The sequence below is a fragment of the Tachyglossus aculeatus genome, chromosome 21 (genome assembly GCF_015852505.1).
Source record: "Tachyglossus aculeatus isolate mTacAcu1 chromosome 21, mTacAcu1.pri, whole genome shotgun sequence".
NCBI lineage: Eukaryota > Metazoa > Chordata > Mammalia > Monotremata > Tachyglossidae > Tachyglossus > Tachyglossus aculeatus.
In genome coordinates this window covers 25,744,051-25,768,335 of record NC_052086.1, presented here as the reverse complement: position 1 = coordinate 25,768,335, position 24,285 = coordinate 25,744,051, and the positions used below count along the sequence as shown (strand labels likewise).

General features: G+C 41.5%; 1 protein-coding gene across 5 annotated transcripts in view; it reads left to right on the top strand.

Moving 5' to 3' along the window:
- Positions 1-24,285, top strand: part of SBNO1 (strawberry notch homolog 1) — a 68,069-nt gene that overhangs the window by 23,405 nt on the left and 20,379 nt on the right. For 3 of the 5 annotated variants that reach the window (XM_038762627.1, XM_038762624.1, XM_038762625.1), the window contains 17 exons: positions 666-978; positions 6,519-6,619; positions 7,666-7,762; positions 9,592-9,752; positions 9,973-10,106; positions 10,459-10,549; positions 14,637-14,798; positions 15,738-15,873; positions 15,959-16,064; positions 16,189-16,342; positions 18,646-18,828; positions 19,055-19,152; positions 21,124-21,275; positions 21,550-21,747; positions 22,000-22,167; positions 22,277-22,446; positions 23,801-23,932. In XM_038762627.1, the coding sequence (XP_038618555.1) occupies positions 666-978; positions 6,519-6,619; positions 7,666-7,762; positions 9,592-9,752; positions 9,973-10,106; positions 10,459-10,549; positions 14,637-14,798; positions 15,738-15,873; positions 15,959-16,064; positions 16,189-16,342; positions 18,646-18,828; positions 19,055-19,152; positions 21,124-21,275; positions 21,550-21,747; positions 22,000-22,167; positions 22,277-22,446; positions 23,801-23,932 (2,556 nt within the window). The remainder of the gene's footprint in view (positions 1-665; positions 979-6,518; positions 6,620-7,665; positions 7,763-9,591; positions 9,753-9,972; positions 10,107-10,458; positions 10,550-14,636; positions 14,799-15,737; positions 15,874-15,958; positions 16,065-16,188; positions 16,343-18,645; positions 18,829-19,054; positions 19,153-21,123; positions 21,276-21,549; positions 21,748-21,999; positions 22,168-22,276; positions 22,447-23,800; positions 23,933-24,285) is intronic. The other 2 variants (XM_038762628.1, XM_038762626.1) reach the window with 1 other exon arrangement.

Below are 24,285 nucleotides of genomic sequence, written 5' to 3'. Positions count from 1 at the left end.
GCCTAGTAGAAAGAGCACACGCCTGGGAGTCAGAGGGCCTGGGTTCTAATCCTAGCTCTGCCAATTGCTTGCTGGTTGACCTTGGACAAGTCACTTAACTTCTCTGTGCCTTGGTTCTCCTGTTTTCCCTCCTACCTAGCCTGTGAGCCCATGCTGGACGCAGACTCTGTCCAACCTAATTAACCTGTATCTACCCAAGCGCATAGGACAGTATTTGACACACAGTAAGCACTTAACAAACACCATTAAAACTAAAAAAAATGAATGAGCGAGTGATGCAGTGGCTAAGATTGTAGCTCCTCATAGAGGGAGGCAAGAGCCAAGAAAGAATAAAAATTAGCTTTCAGGGCCAGAAGCACAATAATTTCCTTGAGATTTATTAGTAGTTTTCTGTGACTTGTTATAAGATTCCTGAGTTAGGCATTTATCCAGAAACTTGGAGTTACATTCGCGATGACCTCCGTTTCTCATAACTCACATTCTGATTGTATTGCATTACATTTTATCCATATAGGCTCATGTTGCCAGAAGAGCGTTCCCCAATCCCCCAGCCCAGTCTTTTCCAAAATGTGAGGTGAAAGCGCATGCTAAGGGAGATTGGTTTGAAGGTCTCTGATTGTGTCCAAGACAAAACTGTTTCTATTGTATCTTTTCTCTTTTTCCAGCAGCAGCCACCATCGACCACAACATTTGTGCTGAATCAAATCAATCAGCTTCCAACTTTAGGATCTACAATAGTAATGACAAAGACCACACCCGTCACAACTACCAGGCAGACTATCACTGTCGCAAAGATTATTCAGACTAGCACAACTACAAGACCCACTGTCGCAGCACCAGCAGTGCGGAATGCCTTGACCACTGCACCTTCAAAAGACCAGGTCCAACTGAAAGATCTGCTCAAAAACAACAGTCTTAATGAACTTATGAAATTGAAGCCACCTGCCAATATTGCCCAGCCAGTTGCCACAGCAGCTAGTAAGTATTTTTGTTTTCTTTCATGTTAATTCTCCTTGAATAAAAGTGGCATCAAATTTGAGAGAACTTTTATGCTTTTTAAGCGCTTTCCGTGTGCCAGGCACTGTACTAAGCGCTGAGGTAGATACGAGCTAATCAGGCCGGACACAGTCCCTGTCCCACATGGAACTCACAGTCTTAATCTCCATTTTGCAGGTGAGGTAACTCACACAGCAGACAAGTGGCGTGGCTGGGATTAGAACCCAGGTCCTTCTGATTCCCAGGCCTGAGCTGTCTCCAGTAGGCCACACAGCTTCTCAAGACTTTTCTGTCTTCCAACAGGATGGGCTTTAACCTAATGTATTATTTTGATCATGTACTGTAACTGCTACTTTGGCATCTTGGTATTTGGGGGGAAAAAAGACATTTGTCAACCTAGGCTGATTTTTCTTCAAGGAGCAAAATACAGAATGCTCACAATTTCCGGGCTTAACCTCTGACTCAAATGAGCAAGAAAAGCCAAAAATGTAAATAATGAAAAATGACTTCTGGAGCAAAGTGTAGTGATTTTTCTCCCCCTCCCCCCTACGTTCCCATGCTCCCTGATTTTGGCCACATTGTCTGCTGCTCGGTTGCTGTGCCTGGCAAGTTCTTCAGGTCAGGGACACTGCCCAAGCATGATACCGGTAGTGAGCCTTAGCTAAAAGAAAAACCTGTAATTCTGATGGTGTTTAGCCCTTCTAGATGCACAAGTTCTGCTCAGGCTATGGCTTCACGGCAAAGGCTGGAAATAATTAATTGAACCATAGTTATTCAAGAAAGTACTGCCAGTTACTAAAATTATTCCAGCTGATTCACAGAAATTATGGCTATTCATTTCTTTGTACTGTCTGTTTAATCCAAGGTTGATTTTTTCCTTTTGCCTTCTTTGGAAATTAGGAAACTATTGTGATAATTTAACTTGACGTTCCCCCTTCTCCCCCTCCCCCGAAAACTAAATTTTTATTGGGGAATGCCTGTTAAATCTCTTTCATTTTATGAATATTTTTGCATTGTGTACCCATATTTTTGGAAGAGGCAGTCAACTTTATCCAAGAACTGAGTTCCTTATTAGAGTCATAATAAGAGAGGACTCAAATGCTTTTGGTCATAAACTCAGGCTGTCAAAGGCACCAAGAACTGAGTTCCTAGGGTTGCTTATAGGGTCATAATAAGTGAGGACTCAAATGCTTTTGGTCATAAACAGGCTGTCAAAGGCACCGTAATAACTTGTGGTATTTAAGTGCTCACTCTCTGCTAATCACTATACTAAGCATGGGGTAGATACAACATATCCAGGTCAGGCACAGTTCCTGTCCCACATGAGGCTCCCAGTCAAAGGCAGGGAGGTAGAACAGCATTTACAGATGAGGAAGCCAAGGCCCAGAGAGGTTAATTGACTTGCCCAGTGTCACAAAGCAGGCAAGTGACAGAGCTAGGAATAGAACCCTGGTCATCTGATTTCAAGACCCATGCTTTTTCCACTGGACGATGCTGCTTCCTCCACAGTACCAGCTCAACATACTTCCTCTGCTTCTCAGGAGGTGTAGTATTGCAAGTAGCCTTGTGAGCATTTCTTTTCCCACAGATCAGTGACTACAAATGTTCATCAAATGACTAAAGTTTTTGCATATGTTGCTAAGTTTAGGCTTAGAACCATAATTCAGTTGGGGTTCTTTTTCTAAATTCTTAAGACGGTAAACTTTGTTTCTGATGTCTGTGACCTTCACTGTCTTTGTCCTGACTTGGCAACCAGTGAACTGGAACTTGAGTTCAAACTTCTTGCCAGAAGTTGAGACTTTCTTGAGCCAATTTTGAGAAGTCTAGTCAAAAACAGAAAAGCCAGGCAGGAAGGCAGATCCATATTCATAATCATTCTGTAAATGAGCTACTTCCTGGTGACCTGGCCAAGGAGAGAGTTTGTCCGCCAACACTCTTACCTGTTTCACTCCACTGAGTCTACCCTCACCAAGATCTCTAATGACCTTCTCTTAGCCCAGCCTAATGTACTCAACTCTTCTAGCCTCATTGACTTCTCAATCTCTGCTGAGACCATATTTACTTGGGGTTTTTTTGTTATTTTATGTTTTTGATACCCCTGACTGCTCCTCGGTTCCATTTGCTGCCTTGTTTTCTGCCTCTCATAGTAATAATAATAATAATGGTATTTGTTAAGCGCTTACTATGTGCCAGGCAGTGGGGTAGATACAAGGTAGTCAGGTTTTCCCATGTGGGCTTCATCCCTGTTTTACAGAAGAGGTAACTGAGGCACAGAGAAGTTAAGTAACTTGCCCAAAGTCACACAGCTGACAAGTGGCAGAGGCGGATTAGACCTCATGACCTCCGACTCCGAAACCCGTGCTCTTTCCACTAAGCCACGCTGCATCCTAAGGGCATCTTAAGATTTTCACTGGGGAAACTTCAAAACAGATCATTTTAATCCCCACTTCTCTGGCTTAATTAAGGAATCTGGTGGTGCCTATGTGGAGCCAGTTCTGGCCAGTTTCTTCACTCACTCGGGGTCAGAAGGAAAATAAAGAGTAGGCGTCTTTCCTCACTTTGATCAAGACCAGGCAGTGTCTTGGCTTTAACCAGGACTCTAGTGCAAAGAGGTTTTAGGTCAGTCCCATTGCTTCCCAGGAATTGTTCTTTTCTTGGTGCTTAGTACAGTGCTCTGCGCACAGTAAGGCATCAGAAAATACAATTTATTGATTCCCTACAATTTCCTTGCCAACCTTCAGTAGGATCTTTTGGATGGCTTAAGACTGGCCAAAATGCAGCACCAACAACAAACACCCCTTACCTCTCGAGCAAGTTAATGCCCAAACCAGCTAGGGCAGATTGCTTCCCATATACACACGCACACAAAAATCAGATATCCATAGTGGCAGTGCAGGAGTCTTTTCTAGCGTAAGGAATTGTGTTAACGGTGAGGGGAATGAGGACCACTCCTCTGGCCCACCAGGACCAAATGCAAGCGGGGCACCCTGTTCCTTGGTAGCCTATATTGTTTTTGTGTTTAATGGCCACTTTACTAAATTTAACTGTCTCTACTGTATCCTAATCCTTACCGACCGCTTGTAAAAACTTGAGTCTCTGCTATTGTCTTTGATCGGACTCTTTGATCACTTGATCATCCACCTTTGACTCTTTCCCGTGCTGTTGCTGCCGCCCAGGTGAATCACCTTTGACGCTTTGGTTTAGACCTTTCCATTCTGGGTAGCCCTTTATGGCATAGTGCTAAGCTACATCACCCTTCACAAACTCTCCTGCCACAATAAGGCGTCAATAGATTCATAGGGGAGACTAGGTCTAGCACTGAGCTCTTAATCTTCCACACTTCCACCTTCCATCACAATCGACAGCCCCACCAACTTCCCTCCCACACCTAACTCCTTTCAATTTCTCTATTCAGTCTTTTGCTAAATTTTACCATTTTTCTTCCATCCCATCCTCTCCAAACTACTTACCACCCATGTCCAGTCATTGGTCATATCCTAGTTAGACTAATGCATCAACCTCCTCCCTGCCTCAAGCCTGTCCACTCCTCAACCCAAACTTCATTCTGCTGTTCCAATCGTTTTCCTAAAATGTGGTTGTACACATTCTCTTCACTCCCCCAGGAAACTCCAATTCCTTCTTTTTTGTCTTTGTCTTTAGTGGTATTTGTTAAGCACTGTTCTGAGTGCTTAGAGAAGCAGAATGGCCTAGTGGAGGAAGCATGGGGCTGGGAGCCAGAGAACCTGGGTTTTAATCCTGGCTCCTCCATGTGCCTGCTTTGTGACCTTGGGCAAGTCACTTTAGCATTTCCCACCATCCCAGGTTTTGTCCACCCAAAAGTCTAACTTAGCAAATATCCCGACTTAGTTAAATAAATGTAAATAAATCTATCCATCTATAGTATGGCAGTCAACAACCATAATGCTTTTATCTGTCAGTCCCCTGTGACACTAAGGTCATTGAGAGCAAGAGCAGAGGCCCTTCTCTAATTGTACTCTCCCAAGTACTTACGGTGTTCTGCAGATACTTTTGCTTGATCCTAGCAGACTCTCTAATACAATAGTAATGGCATTTATTAAGTGCTTACTATGTGCCAAGCACTGGGGAGGATACAAGGTGATCAGGTTGTCCCCCGGGGGGGGCTCACAGTCTTAATCCCCATTTTACAGATGAGAGAAATGAGGCACAGAGAAGTTAAATGACTTGCCCCAAGTCACACAGCTGACAGTTGGCAGAGTCGGGATTTGGACCCATGACCTCTGACTCCAAAGCCCATGCTCTTTCCACTGAGCCACGTTTCCCAAGCATCACTTAATCTGAGCCTGTTACTACTCCAAATTAGGCTCAGTAAGCGCTTAACAAATACCACCATTATTATTATTATTATTATTATTACACTATGACAAGACACATTCCTGCCCACAACAAGCTCACAGTCTAGAGGGGGAGACAGTCATTAATATAAATAAATAGAAAAGATTAATTAGATATATACATATGTGCTGTAGCGGTGTTTACCCTACCTCTGTCACTTGTTTGCTGTTTGAACTTGGGTGAGTCACTTAACTTTTTTAGTTGCCTCATCTGTAAAATGGGGATTAAGACTGAGAGCCCTATGTGGGACAGGGATGGAGTCCCACCTGATTAGCTTGTATCTTTCACAGTGCCTGGCACCTAGTAAGCTAAGCGCTTCACAAATACTACAGATTTTATCATTCCCAGTATTTCAAAAGTGTTTCTGAACATGCTTGTCGGTGCACAAGAAAGCAGAGGAAGGAAATATGGGGGCTAAAGGAAAGAGGCTTGACTCAAGGATGTCCATAGGCCCTGGTGAGCACTGGCCACAGGCACCAAAACTAAGGTGATAGAGATGGGGTTGCTGATTCATCCATGCAATAGAACATTGGAAGTGTTGGAGAAAAGAACTTCAATTCAGACTTCTTTGGTAATGAACAAATTTCATAACTTGTTTTCTGAATCTTAGAAATAAACAGGTCTCAAAAGCCTCCTAATTTTAATCGTTATAACTGAATAAATGAAATTATTTAAATACTTTAATGGTTTGGGATGGAGAAGAGGTGCTCCCAAATTGATACTTTTTTCCTTTCAGAAATAATTGTTTTGTCTCCAAAGGTAATGAGTGTCACCAGATCGGGTAAGAGAGGATCTGTCTTGGTAGCACTGGGCTTCTGGTCTCACGTTAATACCACCTTGTAGACTCATGGGGTTCTTTGTATTAAGTCACAGTGTTTTTCAGTTTCACGATCTTTTGATGTGTACCTAGAACACTTTAATTCCAGCACCCATGTCATCACTTGTGGCACTTGGTAACAGTTATGACTTCCACAGAAGCACATTTCTGTCCCCTCAGAAAAATTAGACAGAAACTGTTTCAATTTTCATAACGTATGCTGGGCATTAGTGACTTTAGAGTGCTCTATCATGAGTTTTGGTTAATTATTTTCTTCAGTTTTTCGTCTAAAAGTTAACCTTAATTTTTGTGTCTATATTTAATTTTTTAGCTGATGTAAGCAATGGTGCTGTGAAGAAAGAAGCCTCTAATAAAGAAGTGGCAAGAATATGGATAAACGATATCAAAATGAGAAGCTTTTCGCCTACCATGGTAGGTTTTTTTTAAAAAAAGCATCCTAATGTTTCCTTTGAACATCGATATGCTTTTGAGGGGGAGGCTTTTCATTCTAAAGCAAACTTCAAGAATCCCTAATTTCTGAAACATCTTTGGCTTCTGAACTGAAGTTCATGCTCTAAGACATATCTATCTAGCCGCTGTCTTTCTCCTCAAAGGTGATTGAGTAATATCAGTGAAGCCGCGGCCTTTATACACAGCAAAAAATTAATTTTAAAGAGAAAACTAACTGATGTCTTCAGTTGTGAACAGCAATGTCGAACTGTGTAAAATTAGTTTTGTTTCTCAACGCTTGCTTCTGCATTAATGAGGGGTGTTTTCCAAACTCCCTGATTGACTATCTATGGTTCCTGGTAAGGTTCACGTCTTTAACAAGCCTCCCAGCCCCTTGGACAAACAGGTAAGGGAAAAAGACACAAAGGTGTATTGTGCTATCGGTACATATTGGCAAAGTAATGTTGTTTGAGACTGTTATGTAGTGCTTCACCTCCACTTTGCATGCTCAAGTTGGACCACATCATTTTTTCTTGTGGGGTTCCCACCATTTGATCAAGCCCACCTTAGTGAATGTAGCCAGTCTTATTGTGGAATTGCCATGTACTGTTGTCCATGGAAAATCAGAATTTGGATTCAAAGTATGGTTTTTTGTTAGGGAGATGTAAATTCAGAATTGTCTGTTTTCGCCCTATATTGAGGGACCTTTGAGTAAAAACCAGTAAATCTGCAAGAATTGATCCAACTTGTACTTCCCAAGCGTTTAGTACAGTGCTCTGCACACAGTAAGCGCTCAAATACGATTGAATGAATGAATGCACCAAAGTCTTACACATGGAAAACTCAGTGTTGATGTTTGGTAGCAGTGATTGCTCCCAATCTTCCAGTCTTAAAATGCATCTGTATGTTTGCTTGATGTAGTGCGGGTGTGATAATAGCCTGGAACCAGACTCTTCTGGCTTGCTTTCTGTGGACTGCAAGTTTAGCAGTGCACTTTTTGATTAATGTCACTACATTGTATATTTTAGAAAGTGCCAGTAGTAAAAGAGGAAGATGAACCAGAGGAGGAAGATGAAGAAGAAATGGGCCATGCGGAGACATATGCAGAATATATGCCAATAAAATGTATGACTTCCTGGTTTGTTGCAAAATGAACGAAGCTTTCTTCTGATTTTGTTAATTACATAGAGTATTGGGAAATGTAATGGTAGTTGAGTAACCTGGGTGATTCGTGTGAGCTTTGGATCATGACAGTATATTCACTTATGGGAAAAGTAATTTGTTAGATATCTCCAATCAGATTCACTCTCATTAATTCCCAAGGACTTTCACCTAAGACTTACCTTTAACAGTGAAAAATGAGGTTGAAAACATTTTGATCTCAATAGTTTTTTTCTGGCTTCTTTTTTTTCTCCCAAATATGTTAAAGTGAGAACATTAAAACAATACTTAGTATGTTACAGGAACCAATCTTCTGATTCAGGACTGAAGAAATGATGAAAGTTAGGGAGAGTATTTATTTCCCAACAGTGCAAGCCTTTTTTGGTATAACACCCCATGATTTTGTAAGGACCATGTATGGTGGGTGTATTCCATTATCCATTTTTCACTAGGAATAATTAATAATGATGGTATTTATCAAATACTGTATTAAGCGCTGGGGTAAGATAGAAGATAATTACACTGGATACAGTCCCATTAGAGAAGCAGTGTGGCTCAGTGGAAAGAACATGGGCTTGGGAGTCAGAGGCCATGGGTTCTAATTCTGGCTCTGGCGCTTGTCAGCTGTGTGACCTTGGGCAAGTCACTTAGCTTCTCTGGGCCTTAGTTACCTCATCTGTAAAATGGGGATTAAGACTGAGTCCCGCATGGGACAACCTGATCACCTTGTATCCTCCCTAGTGCTTAGAGCAGTGCTTTGCACATAGTAAGGGCTTAACAAATGCTATTATTATTATTATGATGATGATGATGATGATGATGATGATGATGTGGGTCTCATGTCTTAGATGGAGAATAGGGATTTTATCCCCATTTTGCAAAAGGAAACAGACCCAGAGAGTTGTGTCTTTCCCAAAGCCACCCAGCAGGCAAGTGATGGAGCCAGAACTGGCCCCATTCCCCTGACTCCCTAGTTTTTTCACTGGACCTTGTTGCTGCTTAGTTTTCAAAACACTCCCTAAAGAAACTGAATATCTTCTTCCTTTCCTGTATTAAATATTTTTCCATGATTTTTTATTTTTATCTTCTACTAGAAATGCTTTCTCAATAGCAATTGTATTGAATTGCAAGATTGAGAGGTAGGGTAGCTACTTAAGGTTTTTGTATTTCTTTAAATAGTTTTGGTAAAAGTCTAACCAGGCTTCTTTCACTAGGATACCATACGCTGATGTGAAAAGATTCTTCTGCATGGAATTGTTTGCTGCTAACTAGTTTGAGGTCCATGAAATTTTGTAGACAGTGATCTGTTTTGAAATGAACTTAATTTGCAAAAGGAAAAGCATTTGATTTGTGACTTCTGTTTTTCAAAGTGTACTCAAGAGTGCTTTAGATCTGCTCTTAGCATTGCAAACCATGTAACATCTCAAAAATTACATTTTAGCCCCCAGAGTTGTTGCCAGAAAATTCCTTGAAGCTAGAATTGTTTTGTAAATTCCTTTCAAGGTTAGATTGTTCTCACCATGAACTTTCATAGTGCTACTCTGACCAGAATTTTTGTTCCAGTTTAAGGTGGTGATGTTCCTTGTAAGGGCAATCACAAGATGCGAAAATTTTAATAGTGCGCTCTATTACTACTGCTGTTATGCCCAACAATGATCTCTACCAGAAATACCCAATCTCACGAACTAGATAATGGGTAGTCTCCATTTGGGGGAAAAAGTGTGTGGTCACATTGTAAAGCTGGTTTGGGTTGTGCTTAAAATCACTAATGGTAGAACTTTTCTTTCATCTAGTAAAAATTGGCTTGCGTCATCCAGATGCAGTGGTAGAAACCAGCTCCCTCTCTAGTGTTACACCTCCTGATGTCTGGTACCAAACGTCAATCTCGGAAGAAAGCATTGATAATGGCTGGTTATCAGCATTGCAGCTTGAAGCAATTACATATGCAGCCCAGGTATGGAATGTAGCAATATGCTTATAAATATAGCGCCTTTATTCTAAATAGTAGATTTTTAGATGAGAGGTTGGTTTTTATGCAGTGTAATGCACTTGTTTTGCTCTTAGGCTTGAGGAGACATTTGCTATATGAAGATTATTTTGTTTTTCGGAACAACATAGTTATTCTAAGTAGGAAGAACTCTAGTGATTCACTACCAACATATTTTCTGTTTCAGCAACATGAGACATTCCTACCTAATGGAGACAGAGCCGGCTTTTTGATAGGTGATGGTGCAGGTGTGGGAAAAGGGAGGACTATAGCTGGAATAATCTATGAAAACTACCTATTGGGTAGAAAAAGGGCATTGTGGTAAGTATAAATACAAGATCCTTCCTCTCGTCTGTCTTTTAATGTATGGGCTCACTGTCTTTGTGTCCGGCTCTAGGGAGTGTCCCCTCCTTAAGAAAGGGCAGGTGGGAGAGTTTGGGCCCTAGAGGTTGTGGGATACTGTAGTTGGTTTGCTTCTCCCAGGCTCCCAACTTCCAAAGGGTGTGTGCTCAAGCCCCGGGGAGAAGTGGGTGCAGAGGCAGTGCTGTTGAACTAAGCACCAAAGTGCTGCTGCCGCTGTTTGGGTTAATTTACTTAAATTTTTCTAGACTCCTCTGGTATTCGCGTTGCCTGCATTTAATTTTTCGTCTTTTCTTTTCTGCCCCCATGGCAGGTTTAGTGTGTCAAATGATTTGAAGTATGACGCTGAAAGAGATTTGAGGGATATTGGGGCCAAAAACATACTGGTCCATTCATTAAACAAGGTATGGAAACTTTTGGCTGTGTAGGAGGGAGGCATTAATGTTCTACTACATAGGTCGTGTTAAATTTTTCAAACGGTTGTACTGCAAAAATTGCCATTTCCCTTTATTTTGAGTAATATTGAAAATTGTGAGTGCTGCTTGTCAAAAGCCTTATTTATGTTTTCTCTAATTCTAGGAGTAGGTAGACATGGCTTTTTAGTTTTATGAATTTTTTAATTTATGCTGGGGCAAATATCTTTTGATTATTTTTTTTTTTAAATCACCATCCTACTTGCCTCACAGGCCTGTAACCTTGGCATTATCCTCGACTCATATCTCCCTCTCTCTCTCTCTCTCTCTCTCATCTCAGCCTATCACCAAATCCTAATGTACTAAATGTTCTTCATGACAATACCCGTAGGATCCATCCCTTCCTCTTTCATTCATTCATTCAATTGTATTTATTGAGCACTTACTGTGTGCAGAGCACTGTACTAAGCGCTTGGGAAGAACAAGTCAGCAACATATAGAGACGGTCCCTACCCAACAACCGGCTCACCGTCTAGAAGCGGGAGACAGACAACAAAAACAATATGTAGACAGGTGTCAAAATCATCAGAACAAATAGAATTAAAGCTATATGCACATCATTAGCAAAATAAATAGAATAGTAAATATGTACAAGTAAAATAGAGTAGTAAGTCTGTACAAACATATACACAGCTGCTGCCATTGTGGTCCAAGCGTCTCTATTCTGCCTCGACTGATGCCTCAACCTCCTTGCTGACCTCCATGCATCCAAATCTCCTCACCCCAGTTCATACTTCATTCTGCTTCATTTTTCTAAAAAAAGCGTTCAGTTCATCTCTCCCCATGGCTCAGAAACTTCCAAAGTTTGCCCGTCCATCTCCGCATCGGAGAGACATCCTCTAACCTTCTACACTCAATCAGCTCTCCCCTCCTACCTCATCGCCCCATGAGACGCAGCATGGCTTATTAGATAGAGCATGGGCCTCCATCACTTGTCTGCTGTGTGACCTTGGGCAAGTCACTTCTTTTCTGCCTCAGTTAACTCATCTGTAAAATGGGGATTGAGACTGTGAGCCCCATGTGGGACAGGGACTATGTCTAACCAGATTTGCTTGTATCCACTCCAGTGTTTAGTATAGAGCCTGGCACATAATAAGTACTTAACAGATGTCATTAATTATTAGTATTATTAGTATTATTACAGCCTAGTTCACACATTGTGCTCCTCCACGTCAAGCTGATCTTGATCTCACCACCAACCCCTTGCTCATCTTCCCCCTAACCTGGAGCATGCACCTTCATATCTGACAGAAAACACTCTCTCCCCATCTTAAAAGTCCTATTGAAATCACATTTCCCTCAAGAAGCTTTCCCCTCCTAACCTCATTTCTTCAGTCGTATTTATTGGGCACTTTCGGTGTGCAGAGCACTGAATTAAACACTTGGGAGAATACAATTTAACGGACACATTCCCTGCTCTCAACAAGTTTACAGTTAGAGGGAAAAGACCATCTACCCCAGATGGGACACGAACCCATAAACCCTGGTTTGTTGTCCTCCTGTGTCACTTATGTTTGTGGGTGCAGCGTGGCTCAGTGGAAGGAGCCCGGGCTTTGGAGTCAGAGGTCATGGGTTCAAATCCCTGCTCCACCACTTAGCTGTTTGACTTTGGGCAAGTCACTTGACTTCTTTGGACCTCAGTTACCTCATCTGTAAAATGGGGATGAATACTGTGAGCCCCCCGTGGGACAACCTGATCACCTTGTTAACCTCCCCAGCACTTAGAACAGTGCTTTGCACATAGTAAGTGCTTAATAAAATGCCATCATTATCATTATTATTAAGGACTTTGATTTTCTACCTATCCAACCCCACATCACCCGTAAGGATTTTGATACCACGCCCCCGCCCCAAAGCACTTAAGTGCATTATCCTTTTATTCTACTGCTTCCCATATCTGTAATTTATTTTTGTGTGTCTCGCCATTTAGATTATAACCTCCTTGAGGGCAGGAATCGTGTCTACCCACTCTATTGTACTTTCCCAAGTGGCATATACACAGTAAGCACTTAGTAAATACCATTGATCGTGTGTTTTTAGAATATGTTGGTGGGGGACCTCTCTTTTGGAAGTTGCCATTGCTAAGGGTGAGCACTGAAAGACCATCTCTTGCACATTGGACCTGTGCCAGTGTTCTAGGCCACTTTTACTGGCTCCCTGCCATTCAGGATGAGCTTTGCCTCTGAAAGTGGGACTATGTTTCCCTTCCTTCAGGAAGACATAGGGAAGATAATGGGTGTCATCTGAATGGTGGAGCAGAATAACTGTTATGACCCCATCAGCTGTTCAGTGCTGTGCCCTTGTCCATTTTTCATAAATCACTCGAGTATGACTGATGAAAAATGTATGAGTAAAAATTGGGTCAGTAAGCCCAGGGAAAAGCATTTTCACAATCAAGAGAATGGGAAAAATATATATGTCTATATTTTTGAAGCTATTCAATTGCAAGTCTTGGTTTGAAAGACTTTCGTTTTGGAGACTAAGCAATTGGAAACTGACCTGATGGGGAGGAGCCCTAATGCCAACACAAAATACATAGGTTACTAACCTGCAAAGGAATTCCCCAGAAAACATTAGCATGCCAGAACATGAATGAGACTATAACTGAATATGCACAGTTTGGTATAGTTAAAACCACTTTTTTGAAGAGTGGTCATTTTTTCCTCTGGCTCTAGGATTTCATTTTGCTCTGGCCTCCAGAGCCTCTTCATATTGCTGTCTCTCTGGCACTTTTTAAAGGTGTCAAACAACTCAGCATCCCTCCTAAACCATTCATCACTCTCACATCTTTGCTTGAAGCATCACACTAATATTACTGTGTGCCAAACGCTGTAGTAACGTCTGGGGTAGGTATTGTATATGTAGCGTGGACCAAGTCTCTTTCCACATGGAGCTCCCAGTTTACTAGGGAGAGTAGGTATTTAATCGTCATTTTACTTAGAAGGAAACTGAGGCACAGAGAAGTATATTCATTCAGTCGTATTTATTGAGCGCTTACCGTGTGCAGAGCACTATACTAAGAGCTTGGTAAGTACAAATCAGCAACGTATAGAGATGGTCCCTACCCAACAACAGGCTCACAGTCTTGAAGATATGTCTTGCCCAAGATCATCAGCAAGGAAGTGGCAGAGCCAGGATTAAAACCCAAGTCCCCTGACTACTAGGCCACGCTACTCCTCACTAGAGTATCATATTCATTCTTTCATTAAATCCTGCTTGTTTTTCTTTACAGTATTTCTCAGATCCACCACTCCTTTACACCCAAACAGCCACCTCACTGAACTTCCTGCCTCCGACCTCTCCCCTCATCAGTTATTTTGCAGCCCAGATCATCTTCCTAAAATGTTGGTGTGCTCACATTTCTCTCTTCCTCAAATTTTTAGTGACTACCTACTTCCCACTGCATCAAGTAGAAAACCCCCAACCACTGGCTTCACCTAGCTCTCCTTGTCTCCCCTCTTCACCACTACTCCCCAAATTGGGTATTGTGCTCCTTGCTGTCACTTCTCCCACCTCCAGTTCCCTGCTCGTGCCCTCCTTCCCCCACACCGCTACCCAACTGCCTCCTGTCTGGAATTCCGTCCCCCAGAGCCCTTGGAAGTTCCCCATTTCCCTTGAGGCATTCCCCAGTTCATGATCTTCTTCCCGGGTTATATCCTTCCAACTACCAGCTCAGTACTAATGTACTCACAGATACCTTGAGCATGTATGTGCATATTGATTCCCATACTCTATCTAAGCACTTTATTCACTTCTTCAGCTTTCCAGCCTCACTCCTAACTATAAAAAGCTTCATCTCTCTTTCCTCTCTACCCCCCTCTTGGATTGTAAACTCTTTGAGGGCAGGGACTGTCTTTTGCTGCTTTTGAACTCTCCCACGTACTCAAGTGCTTAATAAAGACAATTGAATGATGCCACCGTGGCATCCGTTGGCAACTTCTTGCGTCGGACAAATGGGTGAAAATGGAAATGACATCATAATTTTGACAACTTGCTAAAATACATTTTTTTCTTCTAGTTTAAATATGGAAAAATTTCTTCCAAGCATAATGGGAGTGTGAAGAAAGGTGTGATTTTTGCCACCTACTCCTCTCTTATTGGTGAAAGTCAATCTGGTGGTAAATACAAAACAAGATTAAAGCAGCTTCTTCACTGGTGCAGTGATGACTTCGATGGAGTGGTATCCTTTTCAACAGTTTTTAGGTTTACCCAAGCGCAAAGGGGCTTAGGTTCACTTATCGATGGTGAGAAACTTCTTAAAAATAGGCTTCTCAGGTCAACTTGTGGAATCTCCTTCACTGAAAATCTGAGAGGATTAGAGAGAAAATTTGAAAGCTGGATGTTATATCAGATGACCTCTTGACTTATGCAAACAACGAAATTATTACCAGTACTCACTGTTTTCTCAAGCCATCAGATCTTGAGAACGTTTTGTCTGCTTGTTTGTAATATTTTAACATACAGACATTTGAAGCATTTTCAGTTCTTCTGTAATGCATGTTTTCACTATACATTTTTGATAGAGCGTGGTTAGGAAATTAAGGATTGTTAACATCGGATTCATCAAGAAAATAGCAGGTGTTGTGGGAGAACTGATTGCATGTGAAACTGTTAAATCAACTGCAAGTTAGGAATAATGGGAGGGGTTTTTTAGGTCTCACGTCAAATTTTGGGTCGATTGTATCCCATGAAAATAGCTGGCTGTTGGCAGCACCAAGGAGTGGGAAGAGAGAAGATTGTGAGCTCTTTAAGGGCAGGGAATATTTCTGCTAATTCTGTTGTACTCTCCCAAGCAGTGCTCCCTGCACATAGTAAGCGCTCAGTAAATACCATTAACTGATTGGCAAGCATTGGTATCGCCTCGACCTGCTGCTGCCTCCTCCTGATTCTGGCACTCAGCCGTGGTCACCATGCTCACAGAAGAAGAGATGATCAGAAACTGGATTATACTCTAGACTTCCAAGTTGGAGGGGCATCGTATATTTGGATGACTGAGATCGTTTGAGGATTTGCAGGGATTATTTGCTGGCCCAATGCAGTTATTTCTGGGTACGGTACAGCTTCTAGAAAAGCTCTCCACAGCTGAAACAGGCCTTTTTCCTTAACTCCTTCATTTTAGATTGTGTTTGATGAGTGTCACAAAGCTAAAAACTTATGTCCTGTTGGTTCTTCAAAACCTACCAAGACTGGCTTAGCAGTTTTAGAACTTCAGAATAAGCTGCCAAAAGCTAGAGTTGTTTATGCCAGTGCCACAGGTTAGTATTAATTTGTTTTCTAAAATCACTGTATTGGACTTTTTTTTCTTTCCAATGGTCACATCATGTGTAATCCTTTTTTCAGGGGCTTCTGAACCTCGGAACATGGCGTATATGAATCGACTTGGAATATGGGGTGAAGGAACCCCATTTAGAGAGTTCAGTGACTTTATTCAAGCAGTAGAACGAAGGTAATGGCCTCTAAATTTCATTTGCTCTCTTGGACACTTAAAGGTTATTGTTAAACTGGTTCATTTGAAGTATTCAATTGTCAATGAGGTATTGGACTTCTCTGTATTTTTTTATTTCATTCAGGGGTGTTGGTGCCATGGAAATAGTTGCTATGGATATGAAGCTAAGAGGAATGTACATTGCCAGACAGTTGAGCTTTACCGGGGTGACCTTCAAAATTGAGGAAGTTCTTCTTTCGCAGAGCTACGTTAAAATGTATAACAAAGCTGTGAAACTGGTATGGATTTTTCTTGATTCTTTAAATTTTTCTGGTAGATTTTTGCTGCTTTAGTCATGGTTGTTCACTATGAAAGCAATTTTAAAGCTGTTTTTGCCCATAAAAATAAACGATGATGAGCTTCATTCTCATGTTTTGATGGGTTTGTAAATTAAGTAATAATAATAATGGCATTTAAGTGCTTACTATGTGCCAAGCACTGTACTTCACACTGGATTTGATGCAAGATAATCAAGACCCACATGGGGTTCACAGTCTAAGTAGAAGGGAGAAAAGGTATTTAATCCCCATTTTGCAGATGAGGGAATTGAAGCCCAGAGAACCTTAGTGACTTGTCCAAGGTCACACAGCAGACAAGTCATGGTGCTAGAATTAGAATCCAGATCTTCTGACTCCCAGACCTGTATACTCTTTTCCACTAGGCCATGCTGCTTCTCTGAACCCTCTCTTATCCGGCATCCTCCTGGAATGGGGATTGCCACTTAATGAAATGTTTTTCATTGTAATCGTAAAATATTTCAAAGGAACTGCAGTGATCATGACCACCGATTATAGATATGTTACAGGGAACAGGTTTCCATCCATCAAGAATATAGTTCTAAATTTGCCAGTGGAACCGAACCGTTTAAGTGACCTGAGCTTTTCAAGAAGTGTTCAGGGTGTTAGTGTTAGACTTCTCTCTTGCTTTTCCTGGTATTTTGGATATCTTGGAGCCTCGTGTTATGGCAAGTGAGCCTCAGTCTAGTCACATTGATTTCAAGACCCAAATTCTGCCCTAATCAGAGTCCTAGAGGTCTCCATGCTCCATCACCATGCTCTTGCCCCTCAGAGTCACGTTCCTGCTCCTGGGACAGTGGTTCGGCTAGTAAGTAGACTGGGAAGGGTACAGCATATCCTTTGTGATGGGGCCAGAAGAATTTTATGAACATAACCCACTTACAGCCAAAGAGGTGGCTCAGAGCACGGATGCTAGCTTGTAGAACAGCAAGCACGTATTGAGGCAACTGCCTCAGTAAGCCAGTGCAGTGTCCACTGCCCATGTTAGCCAGTTGTTTTCAGGATTCCCAATCAACCTGCCCATCCGTCAGGGCATCCTAGGGAGTTTTTTGGTCAGAAACCTTGTCCGTAAGTGACATAATCCCAGCAGGTACTCTACCACTTCTGGTTGTTCTATACCTCGCTGAGGTATGAGGAGGCAGGCTTGGGGGGATTTGGAATATTCTCTAAGTGGTTTTGCTTTTTTATGAAAAACACAGGACTCTGCCCAGAAATATAAACAGGTAACTCGACATCTGGGGAAGAACAGCACTTTCCTCTTCTGTCCTAGCCTATGTAGTTCATTATGAATGCTCTCATAAATACAAAACAGATCAGGCAGAAGCAGCAAGAACAGCAGTTGGTTCTCCTGTGCTTGTGCTCTTGGAAATGTTTGGGGCCCTTGACATTGATTCCAGCAACTAGATGTGAAGGTTCATATGGGGAGGGAGCTTTGCAGTGAATAAAATGCCAGATTATAAAGCTAAAGTGGCAAATTAGCACATAATGGTGCCACAAGTGATCTGTTCACTACCTCCAAAAGGTGGGAAAGCCAAGCGTATTCAACTTTTATTGGATAAGTTGCCATTTTGTTAAATATTTGTCTTGACCTTTGCAGTAACTTCACAAAATACTTTTTTACTGTGGAAGTGAAAGCAGTCTCCCTGCCTGTCTTATTTAATACTTGTGTATTTGTTTTTAGAATCATAATGATTAGCCAAATCTAGAACTATTTTTTTTCTCTGATAAAGGATAAATTAGGAAAACCCAGTTTCACATGAAAGTATGCACCATGGAAGGCCTATATGTTCTCTCAACTTGGATCTTTTGAATAAAGACCTTTATTTCAGATGTGAAGTGCATTTTAGGGGGTAAAATTAATTCCCCCTACAATAATAATAATAATTATGGTATTTAAGCGCTTACTATGTGCCAAGCATTGTTCTAAGCACTGGGGTAAATGCAAGATAATCAGATTGTTCCACATGGGGCTTACAGTCTCAGTACCCCATTTTTCAGATGAGGAAACTAAGGCCCAGAGAAGTGAAGTGACTTGCCCAAGGTCACACAGCAGACAAGTGGTGGAGCCAGGATTAGAACCTAACCTCTGACCTGTGCTCTTGCCACTAGGCAATGCTGTTCTGCTAAATTTCCTTTTTTGTGAAGTTTTATTCTGGTGGTATTAAAATACCTTTTTTGCACTTAGAATTAAAACATTTCCAATTAAATGTTCACAGTGTACATTTTTGTTGTTGTGTCTCCTTTAGTGGGTAAATGCCAGAGAGAAGTTTCAGCAGGCAGCTGATCTTATTGATGCAGAGCAACGCATGAAGAAGTCTATGTGGGGTCAGTTCTGGTCTGCCCACCAGAGATTTTTCAAATACCTGTGCATAGCATCCAAAGTTAAAAGGGTAGTTCAGCTAGCTCGAGAAGAAATCAAGAATGGAAAAGTAAGTTTTCCTTTTTTATGGCTTTCATTAATGATTGTGGACACCCACAAAATCTCCCGTTTTTAAACTTTGATCTTAATAAAATTGCTGTATTAGACCAATGTAAAATGCTTTGGTCAATTTTCATATCAATAGCAAGGTGAATCATTTTCCTGCCTTTTCTATTAGTCCTTTGTTGTTCTTTTGCTTTTTAATTGTAATGTTTTCCTCTTCACTCCCTCTCTAGTGTGTTGTTATTGGCCTGCAATCTACTGGAGAAGCTAGAACCTTAGAGGCTTTGGAAGAAGGTGGGGGAGAATTGAATGACTTCGTTTCCACAGCCAAGTAAGGTTTTTTTTTTTCATTTGATTGTCTTTTGGCATTTGTGCCTAAGTACATTTTAAATTCAAAACAAGAATGTTCAGGAACTGAAGTGGTTTTGTGCATTGCTCCCCTTCTGGGCCCACCCCTAATTTTGCATTTGTCCAAAAGGTGCAATACATCAAAATTGTGTAGTAACTTCAGTCTGATATAAAGAATATGGAGCAATGTTATGTCGTGATAGAAGTATTATTGTCTTATGTTTACAGAAGCCAGTGGCAGGTTTATTTCTGAAGCCTAGAATCATGTTGCAGCTATATCCTTATAGATTAAAGTGGTTTCATTTCTTTAAAAGCTGTTTTAAAAAGACCGTGAACCAGTCCTCATGTTAGTGCTGCATTCATAAGATTAGGTGGGAGTAGATTTAAATCATAAATGTAAATAAGTACAAAAATGTTCCTGGTGAAACCGTCCCCTCTTGCCACAGGAGATGTAAAACAATTGTGTAATTGATAAGCTCTTACTTTGTGCCGTGTACTATAATGTGGTAGATACAGGATAGTCAGGTCAGGCAGAGCCCCTGCCCCATGTGGGGCTCACAGTCCTAAGTAGGAGGAAAGCAGGTGTTGAATCCCCATTTTACAGATGAGTAAACCGAGATTACAGGTCTCCTGACTCCAGTACTGTACTCTTTCAACTAGACCCAATCTACTCCTTGGCTTAATGGCTGCCCTGGGTTGAGCCGAAGACACTCCTCCCCCATTCCCCAGTCAGCTGAGAAGCGTCCTCAAAGTAAACGTAAAATTACATAAACCCTCTTGAAGTCACATCTCCTCCAAGACGCCTTCCCTGACTAAGCCCACATTCCCCCATCCAACCTCTTCTCTGCTCTGACTGTGTACTTAGCTTTGTACCCTTTAAGCACTTTGATGCTCACCCCAGCCCCAAAGCACTTATGTACATATCCTTATACTCTACTGTTAGTCTATCTGTAGTTTATTTCTGTTGGTGGGTGGGTGTATTTTCTTTCTTCCTTCCCCCCACCCACCCAACCTCACCAACATTATTGTAAACTCCTTGTAGTAGGGATCATGACTGCCAATTCTGTTATAGTGTATTTTTCCAAGCACTTAGTCCACTGCTCTGCACACAGTAAGTGCCAAATAGGGGAAGCAACGTGGGTCAGTGGAAGGACCATGGGCTTTGGAGTCAGAGGTCATCAGTTCAGATCCTGGCTCCTCCGCTTGTCAGTTGTGTGACTTTGGGCAAGTCACTTTACTTCTCTGTGCCTGTTACCTCATCTGTAAAATGGGGATTCAGAGTGTGAGCCCCACGTGGGACAACCTGATCACCTTGTAAACTCCCTAGCACTTAGAACACTGCTTTGCACATAGTAAGTGCTTAATAAATGCCATAAAAAATACCTTTGATTTATTGAAATGACTCACCCCGTGGTCAAATAGCAACCAAGTGGCAGAGCCAGGATTAGAACCCAGATCCTCCAACTTCCAGGCCTATGCTCTTTCTGCTAGGCCACGCTGCTTCATCTTTATTCATTCAAGATTAATGGGCAGTGATTGTTTCCAAGACCGATTTAATTAAAAGTAGTGAACTGTCTATGAGGAAAATGTCAGCTGACACATGAAACCATCATTTTAGGAACCACTAGCAAACTTCGTTAGATTGTCTGCAAACCAGACCCGCCCCCCCAAAAAAAAAAATTTGTGCGTGCGCCTTCTGAGACTGGAGAAGGAGTAAACACAATTCCATTATTAACAGTAGGGAAGTGAACCAAGAGAACAAAAGGCAGTTGAACTTAAAGGTAAACTGTGCTTGTTTGAAGAGGGAGCTTGAATAGTTTGTAAATCATCATGCCTCATTTTCAAAAAATTTACAGGCGTGACATAGCTTTTCAATTCATATAAATTATACTAATTGAGAACTGCTTTAGAAAATGCTGGTTCTTAAAGGCTTTTTTTTCTCCCCCTTATACAGAGGAGTATTACAGTCCCTCATTGAGAAACATTTTCCGGCTCCAGACAGGAAGAAACTTTTTAGTTTGTTAGGGATAGATTTGACTGCTCAGAGTAACAACAGCTCACCGAGAGATAGTCCTTGCAAAGAGAATAAAATAAAGAAACGGAAAGGTAAGAGTAAGTCTTATAATTACAGTACTGCATTCTCTCACTTTCATTGTAGATGTATGGTTTTGTTTAATTTTGTGAAGGGAGGTGGAGGTAGAGTTAATTTTGGACTGAACGACTGAGCAAAGATTTGCCATGGTGCATTTTCTAAAGTACCCCCAAAGTACTTTCTTTTCCATGAATTAAGCTACAATATATTTATAAAATGAAGTCATACAAATCTCCTTAACCCAACACTTTACTTTTGTTTTCTTCTTGGTTTTGGGTTGGGGTTTAGGTGAAGAAATAAACAGAGAAGCCAAAAAAGCCCGAAAAGTGGGTGGCCTTGCTGGCAGTAGTTCTGATGAGAGTGGAAGTGAATCTGATGCCTCGGATAATGAAGAGACTGACAACGAGAGCTCAAAATTTATGAGTTCGGGTGATGATGATGATTTCAACCCATTTAGAGATGAATCGAGTGAGGATGATGAAGATGGTAAGTTAAAATCAAGCTAAGTCCACACATTACAAAGAAGTTATTTACCCCTTTATTAACACTGTTAACCTTTACATAATATATATAAAGGGGAAGAGTTGCATTGACCCTCAAAATACGGAAACTAATCAAGGAAAAAACTAGTGGTAATGGGTTTGGGGTTGGCTTTTGCTTCTTTTTCATTTGTTGTTGAATTTAATTGTAGATATTTCGCTTTTAAATGTAATTGTGCTTTTTGTTTTTGAAATTCAGATCCTTGGTTAATTAGAAAAGATCATAAGAAAAACAAAGAGAAGAAGAAGAAGAAAAGTATAGATCCAGATTCTATTCAAAGTGCCTTATTAGCATCAGGTCTTGGATCAAAGCGACCTAGTTTTTCTTCCACCTCAGTTGTCCCTACTACTCCCAACAACCTACCAGGTATGAAGGTAAAACTGCCCCTCGTTCCAGGCAGGGCCGTTATTTAAAGGAATAGAAAACTTTCCCTTGTATAATCAAATGAATAAAAAGTGTATTTTGCTTTTCTTAGCAAACAGCCATAGTAATAGCAGCCTTGTAACGAGTCAAGATGCCGTTGAGAGGGCCCAGCAGATGAAGAAAGAGCTGCTGGATAAATTGGAAAAATTGGCTGAAGATCTTCCGCCTAATACACTGGATGAACTTATTGATGAGCTGGGAGGTCCAGAGAATGTAGCAGAGGTAAAATGGACTATTGAATGAAGCTCTAATTCATTTCTATGATTGTTATAGTCAGTCCCAATCTTAGAGAATCAGACTTGAGGCTTTGGGATTTGCCACCCCAGATAAGCACCCCGAGAAGCAGCGTGGCTTAATGGAAAGAGCACGTGCTTGGGAGTCAGGGAACGTGGTTGTAATCCCGGCTCTGCCACTTGTCTGCTGTGTGACCTTGGGGGGCAGGTCACTTAAGTTCTCTGTGCCTGTTACCTCATCTGGAAAAATGGGGATTAAGACGGTGAGCCCAATGTGGGACAACCTGATTACCTTGTGTCTAGAACAGTGCTTGGTACATATTAAGCGCTTAACACATCCCATCATTATTACATGAGAGTTTAAAATTGGCTCCAAAGAAGTAGTGTAAATGTATTTAAATAATAATAGTAATGATAATTATGGTTCTTGTTAAGCGCTTAACTGTGTGCTGACTGTGTTCTAAACCCTAGGGTAGATAGAAGTTAACCAGGTTGGACACAGTCCCTGTTCCATGTTGGGCTCATACTCTTAATCTTAGAGAAGCAGCATGGCTCAATGGAAAGAGCATGGGCTTGGGAGTCAGAGGTCATGGGTTCAAATCCCGGCTCCGCCAATTGTCAGCTGTGTGACTGGTTAAGTCACTTCACTTCTCGGTGCCTCAGTTACCTCATCTGTAAAATGGGGATTAAGAATGTGAGCCCCACGTGGGACAACCTGATCACCTTGTATCCTTCCCAGCGCTTAGAACAGTGCTTCGCACATAGTAAGCGCTTAACAAATGCCATTATTATTATTATTAATCCCCCTTTTTTTGCAGATGAGGTAACTGATGTACAGAAAAGTTAAGTGACTTGCCCCAGGTCACACAGCAGATAAGTGGTGGAGTCAGAATTAGAGCCTGTGACCTTCTACCTTCCAGGACCGTTCTGTATCTGCTACACTGTGCTGCTTCTCTGAAGTTACTGTGGTCATTCTTGAGCCAATAATCTCATTAAAGTTATTGCAAGTTATACGACTCACCCCCCCACCCCCAAGTCAAAGCCATATTGAAATTACATCTCCAAGAGGCCTTCCCCGGCTAAGCCCTCATCTCCTCTACTTCCTCTTCCTTCTGTGACCCCCTTGCATTGGATTTGTATCCTTTATTCACCCCACCCTCAGCCCCACACATACTACATATGTGTAATTAATTTTAATGCCCGTGTGTCGTCGTCCCCCAGACTGTAGCTCCTTGTGGGCAGGGAACACATCTACCAATGATTACATTGTACTCTCCAAAGTACTTACTACAGTGCTCTGCGCTCAGTAAATGCAGTTGACTGAAGTACCGCTTCTTTTGCAGATGACAGGCCGAAAAGGGAGAGTTGTAAGCAACGATGATGGAAGCATATCTTACGAGTCCCGATCTGAACTTGATGTGCCCGTAGAAATTCTAAACATTACAGAAAAGCAAAGATTTATGGATGGAGATAAGGTAAATTTCTCACTGTACTCATTTCTTACTAAAAAAAACTTCAGTTTTTTAATGTTCTTCAGTCACTGGCATCAAAAACATTTCAGTGCCTCTCTGCTATTAGATGCAGTAGGTACAAAACAAGCTGAGCAGTCCCTGACTCATTTACAGATATTTAAGGCATGTAGTCTGCTTTCTCTTGGGCCAACCGGAAAAATGAAGCTTGGCTGCACTCACCACCTTAAGATTCTGGAACTGAGGTCCTCTCCAGTTAAATCCCAGCTTGAATTTGGTCAACAGTGCTTAATTTCTCCAAGGTTTACCTCTTCCTTGGGGATTGTAAAGTATGATGAAGCTGAAGCTGTCTTTGTCTG